Source organism: Hyla sarda, chromosome 3 (assembly GCF_029499605.1).
Source record: "Hyla sarda isolate aHylSar1 chromosome 3, aHylSar1.hap1, whole genome shotgun sequence".
NCBI classification, from domain to species: domain Eukaryota; kingdom Metazoa; phylum Chordata; class Amphibia; order Anura; family Hylidae; genus Hyla; species Hyla sarda.
Window position 1 is genome coordinate 246424165 of NC_079191.1, and position 11523 is coordinate 246435687.

At 43.5% G+C, this 11523-nt stretch overlaps 1 protein-coding gene across 4 annotated transcripts in view; it reads left to right on the forward strand.

Moving 5' to 3' along the window:
• LOC130362245 (G-protein coupled receptor family C group 6 member A-like) overlaps nt 1-9101 on the forward strand; it is an 87036-nt gene extending 77935 nt beyond the window's left edge. For 3 of the 4 annotated variants that reach the window (XM_056566409.1, XM_056566407.1, XM_056566410.1), the window contains exon 6: nt 7122-9101. In XM_056566409.1, the coding sequence (XP_056422384.1) occupies nt 7122-8173 (1052 nt within the window). In that variant the 3' untranslated portion in view covers nt 8174-9101. The remainder of the gene's footprint in view (nt 1-7121) is intronic. The other variant, XR_008891329.1, reaches the window with a different exon arrangement.
• The last annotated feature ends 2422 nt before the right edge of the window (nt 9102-11523 follow it).

Below are 11523 nucleotides of genomic sequence, written 5' to 3' on the forward strand. Positions count from 1 at the left end.
CTCCTATCCCGTCCTCATATCTCAACCTCCTATCCCATCCTCATATCCAGTCCTCATATCCCAACCTCCTATCTCGATCTAATTTCCCGTCCTCCTATCTCAACATTCTATTCAGTCCTCATATCCTGACCTCATATCCCAACCTCATATCCTGACCTAATATCCCGTCTTTATGTCCCATCCTCATATCTCGTCCTCATATCCCAACCTCCTATCTCAACCTCATTTCCCGTCCTCCTATCTCGACCTCTTTTTCTGTCCTCATATCCCGACCTCATATCCAGACCTCATATCCTGACCTAATATCCCGTCTTTATGTCCCATCCTCATATCCTGTCCTCATTTGTGATGAAGATACTGTAAGTTGGAAATAGAAGGAAGCATGGCTTTGTGGGACTGGGCGTGATTTGCAAGCCAGACCGATGCACAAAAAGGGTAGAGAATAAAAGGGGTGAGGCTTAAAATGTGGGCGTATCTTTGTGAGATGGGGTGTTACACATTCACCAGGAGATGCAGAGAGGAGCTTGTGGAGTGAGATACTGGAAGTCCCATATACTTGCGTGGGACTTGAAACAAAAACCCATCTTTTATATAAGGGTGTAGATAAGGGTTAATTTATCTATCATATCTTTTTATTTGACATATAAGTAATATGTGTACCAGGTATTATTGAAATATCTCAAGCCGTACGGAAGTTATGTGGGAACATACATTTCCCATTGATTTGCATGGGACTTTAAACAAAAACCCTATCCTATGTTTGTTGTTGACATATAAGTAACATGTGTTCCAAGTTTCATGTTAATATCTTTAGCCGTTTGAACATGATGCTGGAACATACACACACACACACACACATTGGCCCTGATTTATTAAGAGTGGAGTGTAGGTTTCTTTGTGGGTTTTAATTCCCTACAATTTATTTTCCACGGTATTTACTAAGGTTTCCCCACATGCTCAGATCTGTAGGGTTTTCCTCAGCTGAAATCCACCACATTTTCTGTGGAAACCTTAGTAAATATATAGTTTTTTTGTGAAAATGTCGGGAACACGCCCCTTTTCAGAGACCACGATCCCTTGGGGTTGGGGTTTTTTAAATTCTGGCGCAAATTCTGGCACACAACTCGACAAAACATCTCGGGTTTGCAATAGTAAATGAGGGCCATTGAGTTTTACATATATAGATTGATATAACCATTCATTTTCATGTTATTAAATGAAAAAAATCATTTTTTCTCCTGCTTCTGTAATTTTCTTTTAGATCTCTGTAGAATTTCGGTTCTTGATATGTGTTCCACTTTTTATAAGCTATATCTATCACCCCTTTAGGATATTCTCTTCTATTTAGTCGATCTTTCAATTCCAAGGCTTGTGTTTGATATGTACCGTATATACTCGAGTATAAGCCGAGTTTTTCAGCACGATTTTTCGTGCTGAAAACACCCCCCTCGGCTTATACTCGAGTGAACTCCCCCACCCGCAGTGGTCTTCAACCTGCGGACTTCCAGAGGTTTCAAAACTACATCTCCCAGCAAGCCCGGGCAGCCATCGGCTGTCCGGGCTTGCTGGGAGTTGTAGTTTTGAAACCTCCAGAGGTCCGCAGGTTGAAGACCACTGCGGCCTTCAACATCATCCAGCCCCCTCTCACCCCCTTTAGTTCTGAGTACTCACCTCCGCTCGGCGCTGGTCCGGTCCTGCAGGGCTGTCCGGAGAGGAGGTGGTCCGGTGGCATAGTGGTTCCGGGCTGCTATCTTCACCGGGGAGGCCTCTTCTAAGCGCTTCGGGCCCGGCCTCAGAATAGTCACGTTGCCGTGACAACGACGCAGAGGTGCGTTCATTGCCAACGTACTTATGCGTCATTGTCAAGGCAACGCCTCTATTCCGGGCCGGAAGCGCGGAGAAGAGGCGCCCCCGGTGAAGATAGCAGCCCGGACCACCTCCTCACCGGACCACCTCCTCTCCGGACAGCCCTGCAGGACCGGACCAGCGCCGAGCGGAGGTGAGTACTCAGAACTAAAGGGGGTGAGAGGGGGCTGGATGATGTTGAAGGCCGCAGTGGTCTTCAACCTGCGGACCTCCGGAGGTTTCAAAACTACAACTCCCAGCAAGCCCGGACAGCCGATGGCTGCCCGGGCTTGCTGGGAGTTGTAGTTTTGAAACCTCTGGAGGTCCGCATGTTGAAGGCCGCAGTGGTCTTCAACCTGCGGACCTCCGGAGGTTTCAAAACTACAACTCCCAGCAAGCCCGGACAGCCGATGGCTGCCCGGGCTTGCTGGGAGTTGTAGTTTTGAAACCTCTGGAGGTCCGCAGGTTGAAGACCACTGAGGGCGAATGATGAGAAGAGGATGATGAAGGGGGGGGTGTGGGGATGATGAAGGGGGGTGGGGATGATGAAGGGGGGGGTGTGGGATGATTACAAGGGGATGATGAAGGGGGGATGTGTGGGATGATAAGGGGATGTGTGGGATGATGACAAGGGGATGATGAAGGGGGGATGTGTGGGATAAGGGGATGTGTGGGATGATGACAAGGGGATGATGAAGGGGGGATGTGTGGGATGATGACAAGGGGATGATGAAGGGGGGATGTGTGGGATGATAAGGGGATGTGTGGGATGATGACAAGGGGATGATGAAGGGGGGATGTGTGGGATGATGACAAGGGGATGATGAGGATGTTAATGACGGGTCTGGATGATGACAGGGGGGGATGAGGTATTTCCCACCCTAGGCTTATACTCGAGTCAATAACTTTTCCTGGGATTTTGGGTTGAAATTAGGGGTCTCGGCTTATACTCGGGTCGGCTTATACTCGAGTATATACGGTACTTTCTTTGGTATTATTTATTTTTAATCTTAAAGAGGCATTCTTAGATATTGCTTTTCATTACACCTGTCTTTCAAGACCATTACTGTTTGCAACCCCTTAAGGACTCAGCGTTTTTCCATTTTTGCACTTTCGTTTTTTTTTCTCCTAACCTTTAAAAAATCATAACCCTTTCAATTTTGCACCTAAAAATCCATATGAGAGCTTATTTTTATGCCACCAATTCTACTTTGTAATGACATCAGTCATTTTACCCAAAAATCTGCGTGACAAAATTGAAGAAAAAACTCAATTTTGTAACTTTTGGGGGCTTCCATTTCTACGCAGTACATTTTTCAGTATGACACCTTATCTTTATTCTGTAGGTCCATAAGATTAAAATGATACCCTACTTATATAGGTTTGATTTTGTCGGACTTCTGGAAAAAATCATAACTACATGCAGCAAAATGTATACGTTTAAAATTCTCATCATAACTTTTTTATTTCACATAACTTTTTTATTTCCACATACGGGGCGGTAGAAGGACTAATTTTTTTTGCGCCGTGATCTGTTTTTTGCGCCATGCAGTTTTTAGCGGTAACATTTTTGTATTGTTTGGACTTTTTGATCGCTTTTTATTAATTTTTTTTTCATTTAATTTTTCTTGCATGATATAAAAAGTGACCAAAAATATGCTATTTTGGACTTTGGAATTTTTTTGCACGCACGCCATTGACCATGTGGTTTAATTAATGATATATTTTTATAATTCGGACATTTCCGCACGCGGCAATACCACATATGTTTATTTTTATTTACACTGGTTTTTTTTAAATGGGAAAGGGGGGAGGGGTGATTCAAACTTTTATTGGGGAAGGGGTTAAATGATCTCTATTCACTTTTTTTTTACTTTTTTTTGCAGTGTTATAGCGCCCATAAGGGGCTATAACACTGCACACACTGATCTTTTACATTGTTCAATGGTTTCTCATAGGAAACCATTGATCAGAGATTCTGCCGCTTGACTGCTCATGCCTGGATCTCAGGCACTGAGCAGTCATACTGCGATCGAACAATAAGGAGGCCAGTAGCGATTTAATCGGGGCGATCCCGAACAGCCCCCTGAGCTAACCGGCAACGTTTTACTTTCACTTTAGACACGGCATTAAACTTTGAACGCCGTGTCTAAATGGTTAATAGCGCGTGGCACCGCGATCAGTGGCGCGCACTATTAGCCACGGGTCTCAGCCGTTGCTAGGTGCCCGGCCCGACCCGCTGTGACACGGGTCCCGGCCGTGGCCCCGCGTTATAGAATGGGAGCGGACTCAGGATGTACAGGTATGCCCTGAGTCCTTAAGGGGTTAATGTCCAAGAATTCCAATTCTTTGTTGCCATACAAACTAGTAAAAAACATATTAACTTCATTAGCACTGTTCAGATATTCCACAGAATTTTTTAATTCTCCTTCTGTCCCTTCCCATACAATTAACACGTTGTCCACATATCTTTGGTATGACTTGATATTGGGCATGAAGGGGTTATTTGCTTAATAAATGTACTGTCTTTTCATAATTGCCAAGAACAGGTTCCCATATGTGCATGATATAGGTGACCCCATAGCACAACCTAAAAGCTGTTTATACCACTGATTTTCATACTTCAAGTAGTTATTATTGAGTACAAACGATATGGCATTGCATATAAAATCAACACTGTCAGGGCTTTTATCAGTGGAGGAAAGGAGGGTACGTATAGCCTGTACACCCGCATCGTGTGGGATGCGGGTGTACATGCTTTCTATATCAATGGAGGGTAATGTAAAAGAATCTTGCCAGCCGTAATCTTCAAAAAAATTAACACCCCCAGTATCCTTTACATATGAAGGCATTCTATTGAGAAGTGGGCGGGGCATCCAGTCAATGTATTTAGACAAATCCCAGAGCCAATCCCAGTCACGATCGAAGGGGTGGTTGACTCTGCGACTTATGTATCTATCTTTGGAAGTAGATACCATTTTGGTTTAGCTGGATGTGAGGGGAGGAGTTTTTCTGCTGTCTTCTCACTGATGACTCCTTTGCTAACACACTATTTCTCAAAAATGTGCGCAAATTAGAAATAGTCTTAAAGGTAGGATATGATTTTGGTGTAATTTAGGAGGATACTCTCATGATATAAAAGAGTTAATCACATGTAAATCCACTTATGTGGTTTATTATATCATTTGCCCTTGCTCAAGATATTATATAGGGAAAACTAAATGTTCACTATCAGTGAGATTTAGAGAGCATATGTACTCGATTAAAACAGGAGTCGGTGCTACTAGGCTTATAGAGCATATAAGAAAGGAACATGGTGGTAATGCTGAAGTGATGAAATTTGGAGGGCTAGAAATAGTACATACCCCACCTAGTGGCCATCGACACAATCTCCTGCTTGCTCGGGAAGCGCGTTGGATTCTCCAGGTGGATGCGCAAGGCTCTGCAGGTCTGAATGAAAGAATTGATCTAATGCCCCTTTTGTAATAATTGTTGTTTTTCCATGTTTCCCTCATGTTTTTGATTTGTCTATTTTAGTATTTGGATTTTTCGGTTTTTCTAGCAACAAATTTCTTAATTCACATATTGGGAATTTTTTGTTTTCTTTGTTACCATGGTTACTTTCTTTTTCCTGATTTACTTAAACACCTTTGTGCAGTCACGTGTCAGAGGCCGGAAAAAGCACACACCTATTGTGCGAAAAACACAATAGGTGTGTGCACCTATTGTGCACACACCTATTGTGCGCAGTTTGTCTCTGGGCACCCAGCATCAATGAAGTCTCCCTGCCGGAACAGAATGATCATATGAGATAATCTACAGGAACGGTGAGTGCAAGCTTATTTTCTATATTGGATTTTTGCACATTGTCTAGCTACTTTTTAGCTTTGCACTCCGTTCAGTAGTAACTCCACACAGATTACCCGGCTGCTGTCCTGTTCATACTTAAGGGATCCCTGATTGTCTACAGATATGGACTAGCTTGATTGTGCCCTCTAAATATATCTTTTAATCTTTTATCTATTTGTCTTGGTAATTTACAAATCTGTTTAACTTTCTAGAGCCAGTTGATATATATGTAAATTTTAAATAGAAGTAATTTACAAATCTGTTTTATTTTCTGGCATCATGTGTCTTCCAGCAGAGTACCCCTTTAAATAACAGTAACACATTAAGGCTCAATTCTCAAAAGTAGCATGGTTTCTGGACATAAGGAATGAAACAAGCTACTGCAGTTCCACATTTAAAGAGATCCTAATGAATCCTAACAGACAGACCCACCTAATGTTAAGTGTTCTATCAGGGTTTTTGTGGGGGTTCTGCTATTTTTGATGGAAAGAATAGCACAGCAAACTATACTATTCTTGTCATAAAAAATCGATTTGTGCTTTAAGTGACCTGGTCGGGTTTAGTTTGTCACGTTTGTGGCTTGTTTAGTATTCTCTGTGGGTGTGTTCACACCTGTTTCTGTGAGTCTTGAATCATGACCCCTGTTCAGACCTGTTTGTGTTTAGTACGTTTTTGTGTCCCTCCATGATTTAGAGTATGGCTTTGCAGTTTATCAGGTTCCTATAAGCATCAGATCAGTTTCCTGGGCTTCGCTTTGTCCCTAACATAGGAGTCAGTTTGCTTTGTATCTAGTTTGAAAATGTTCTGTGGTCCATGTTCAGACCAGCTGGTCTTGTCATTTTAGTATATGTATATCCTTGAGTTATATTGTGCCTGTCTTCAGTCTCACCTTGTTCCTCTTCTGTTGTCTGCATGCTATATTCCTGTTACTATGTTTCCTTGATGTCTGTTTTGTGCTACTTTGTATTCCTGCTGTAATTCTGTGTTCTGCATTCACTGTGCCCCGACCTGTGCAGTTCTTGTTTTGACTATGATGTCCCTTCACCTTAGTTAACGAATGGACTGGCGCCCAGTTGTGAGCTGCCATTAGGACGATTGTGCAAGTAGGCAGGGAAAGAGGTTCAGGGTCAGCAGGGCTTCCTGCCTAACATGACATTTCATTATGCAATATCATGACATTAATATTTGCTTTCCATATTTCTATGAGGTTTCTTTGGGTATCATTACCTCTGAAATTGTAAGAACATTTGATTCTCCTTTGTGCGTGTGTAGGAGAATCTGCATAATAAATGCCTATAAAAATATGTTATCAACAGTCAATCTTAACCAATAGGGCTAACTGCCTATTCCTGATAATAATGTCTAGTTAGCTAAAAAAATAAAATACTTAGCATCCAGTTCTAATGTTTTTTTGTTTTTAATTTTAGATATGACTGAATGCCTAAAGTGTTCATCTTGGCAATGGTCAACTAATGGAAGTGATCGATGTACCAACAGGACAATAAAATATTTTGATTGGAAAGACCCATATGCCATTACGTTGATGGCCTTCTCAGCCTTTGGGGTTGCTCTTGTGATAATGACAATAGTATTGTTTGCTAAACACTTTAATACTCCAGCAGTTAAAGCAGCAGGGGGCTACTACACATTCTTACTGAATATATCATTGCTCGTAAACTTGGTGAGCATAGTATTTTTTATTGGAGAACCAAACAACACCATCTGTAAAATACGACAACCTTTCTATGGTATCAGCTTCACCTTTTCTGTATCTTGCATTATGATAAAATCAATCCGAATTCTGCTAACATTTGAATCAGCCAAAAGACGCAAAGTAATAGTTAAATTCAAGTACCTGCCAATAGTTATTATAATGGCATTGACTGGAGTTCAAGTGCTTATTTGTACCTTATGGCTTTCAATGGATGGACCTTACCGTCAAGACATTACAATGAATGACCTCATAATAGTAAAGTGTGATGAGGGATCTTATCAGGCATTTGGCATCATGCTTGGCTACATTGGTTTACTAGCATTGATCTGTTTCCTTCTAGCTTACAAAGGGAGAAAACTGCCTGAGAAATACAATGAGGCTCGATGTATCACGTTTAGCATGTTGGTCTATATGTTTGTGTGGATTCTCTTTATCCCAGTTTATATAAACACCACAAGTGGCATGTATGATTCAGCAGTACAAGCTGTTGCCATATTAGCCTCAATATATGGAGTTATATCATGTCATCTTTTACAAGGTTGCTATATCTTAATATTTAAAAGAGAAACTTGTACACGAGAAAAATACCTGCAGAGTATCTTTTCATTTTATAGAGCTAGGAGAAAGGTTCAGTCATTATGTAAAAGCCAGTTCAATCTGGAAATTCCCACTGCTGCTCAAAAGCAAGACATTGTAACTACTCAGGTAGCGCAGGAAGATTTGGGTTCAAAAAATGGGCTAAGAAAACGGCACAATAGCTGTTAATCGAGGAAACAGATTCTCTTGTTTGGATGGAGGGGATTTACCAATCATATTGATTATTCCAGTAATTGAATATTACAGACTGGTTTTACATTTTTTTTGGTGTAACTTTATAAGTAACTAGTAATTTAATAATAATAAATGACATTCAAAAACTGTATTATCCTTGCAAACATGTACATTATACATAGTGTGTGTTCACCTATATCACCATCTAGCAGAGAACTTGGCATTGCCCGGTCTTCCTTCCTACTATCCCACCTTCATATCCCTACTTCAAATCCCGTCCTAATATCCCACCCTCATATTATGTCCTTATATTCCCCTTCTCATATCCCAACCCCATATATTGTCCTCATATCATGTTCTAATATCCTATCCTCATATGCCGACCTTATATCCCATCCTCAGATCTCATCCTATCGTCATTTCCCTGCCTCATATCCCTTGGGCTGGAAAAGGTGGTTACAGTCCAAGGAGACTCTCCTAGGACTGTATCCTCCTTTTTCAGCCCAAAGGAGCACCTGAAAGCTGAACTAATTTATGCAGGCTAAAGTAAGCAACCGCTCATCTCTACTGATATTTGTGAAAACTAAAACCAATAAATACGCCGATAAATACAAATCCAGGCCCCCAGCAGCCGCTGCTGGTCACTGTTCTAAATTGGCGGTGGCTGGGCTGCTGATCTTGAACAAGTAGCCGGTGCCGTGGCCACTTTAAATCAGTGACCAGCAACGGCTGCAGGGACTAGCAAGTGGCGTCCCTGACATTGCTGAGGAGCCACACAGAGGACGTTGCTCGGCAATTCACTGACTGCCCCAGATGCCGCCTGAATCTGAGGCTGCCGGAGTGCAGGGGAGCAGACTAAGGGGGAGGGGGAAAGATGTAGCACAGAGGGGATCAGAGAGGGAGGAATGATGTGGCACAGGGGATCAAAGGTGGAGGGAATGATGTGGCACAGGGGAATCAGAGAGGGGGGGAATGATGTGGCACAGGGGGGATCAGGGGGGGGGGATGATGTGGCTCAGGGGGGATCAGAGGGGGGAATGATGTGGCACAGGGGCTGATAAAGGGGGAAGAATGATGTGACAAATGGAGAAAATCAGATTTGGGGGAGTTTCCAAATCCTTTATTTAAATTTTTATTTTAACCTAAATTTTCTCGTTAAAATGAGTGCATGTTATAAACTAGTGTGTGTTATAAACTGATAATTACGGTATTTATTATTATACCAATGCATACAATTGCATATTGCATGTAAATGTAAATACAGTGTGTAAGAGTACCTGAGATAAATTCCTATGAATATATACTTTCATAAAATATTGTGTATAGTTGGTTATGCCATTGATGAGTTGAAATTTATGGTACAATAATTAGGTTAACTAGTCATAAGTGTGGTAAAGTGCTGTGGCCAATGCTGTGTGTAGTGTAAAATTAACAGGTACATAGGGCAAACAAAGGGTTAAAACCAAGTGAATAATATATGCTTATTTCAATATTAATGTTTAAACCAGTGTAAATGTATCTAAAAAAACATGTTTATATTAATCTCAAATCTGTGACATATTTACAATGCCTATAATATCATGTGGTGACCCGGTACAGAACATAGTTCTGTACAGTCCTTAGGTCCCTCAGGAAGCGTCCCTATGGTCCACAGGGCTCTCCTGCAGGGTCCCCCCTAGGATATATGGTGTTTAATGCATTGTATATTCACTATATACATTTATTGTATGTGTTCTACTGAGAATATCATTATGTAGAAAGTTGTACAGATTGTATAAAATGTTGGTCATGTGACCAGTAATCACGATACACCAAGAGTTCCAAGGGCACAGAGACCCCCAGGCAACCAGCTACCAATGGGCTTTAGTCCAGCCCCCTAGTATATAAAGGGCTGTAGTCTCTATTCTCACTCTCTTAGTTCCTGCAATCAGAGCAATCACAAGTCCTGTACAAGTCAAGTCCAGAATATCTAGGCAAAGCCTATAAACCTGCAGCCACATCAAATCTGTGAGTACAAGTCAAGTCTCTACTGTCCCTACAAAATAATAACAGTAGTACAGTGGCCTGCATCAGCATTATAATAACTACAAGTCCAAGCAAGCCTGAGAGGTTCCCTGTGTCCCGGTCACTTCTGTGGAAGTTGGCTGTTTGTAAAGACTGTTTTATGCCTTCTTCAAGTAAAAGTTCAAGTTGCATCAAATCTCTGCTTTGGACTCTCATTCATCACATGCCGTTTTTGGGCTGGTTGTCGGCGGTGCCCTACACCAAACAACCACATCCTGGCATCACGAACACTAGGGGTTAACAACATCTTGCCCCAGTGGTTAATACCATCTGACCCCACTACTCACTGCAACACCCCGTGGTCACTGTTACGCCTAGCGCTCCGGGTCCCCGCTCCTCCCCGGAGCGCTCACGGCGTCTCTCTCCCCGCAGCGCCCCGGTCAGTCCCGCTGACCGGGAGCGCTGCACTGTCATGGCCGTCGGGGATGCGATTCGCACAGCGGGACGCGCCCGCTCGCGAATCGCATCCCAGGTCACTTACCCGTCCCGGTCCCCTGCTGTCATCTGCTGGCGCGCGCGGCTCCGCTCTCTAGGGCGCGCGCGCGCCAGCTCTCTGCGACTTAAAGGGCCAGCGCACCAATGATTGGTGCCTGGCCCAATTAGCTTAATTGGCTCCCATCTGCTCCCTGCCTTTATCTGACCTCCTCCCATGCACTCCCTTGCCGGATCTTGTTGCCTTGTGCCAGTGAAAGCGTTTAGTGTGTCCAAAGCCTGTGTACCTGAACTTCTGCTACCCATCCTGACTACGAACCTTGCCGCCTGCCCCCGACCTTCTGCTACGTCTGACCTTGCCTCTGCCTAGTCCTTCTGTCCCACGCCTTCTCAGCAGTCAGCGAGGTAGAGCCGTTGCTAGTGGATACGACCTGGTTGCTACTGCCGCAGCAAGACCATCCCGCTTTGCGGCGGGCTCTGGTGAAAACCAGTAGCCTCTTAGAACCGGTCCACTAGCACGGTCCACGCCAATCCCTCGCTGACACAGAGGATCCACTACCTGGAAGCCGAATCGTGACAGTACTGTCACGATTCGGCTTCCAGGTAGTGGATCCTCTGTGTCAGCGAGGGATTGGCGTGGACCGTGCTAGTGGACCGGTTCTAAGAGGCTACTGGTTTTCACCAGAGCCCGCCGCAAAGCGGGATGGTCTTGCTGCGGCAGTAGCAACCAGGTCGTATCCACTAGCAACGGCTCTACCTCGCTGACTGCTGAGAAGGCGTGGGACAGAAGGACTAGGCAGAGGCAAGGTCAGACGTAGCAGAAGGTCGGGGGCAGGCGGCAAGGTTCG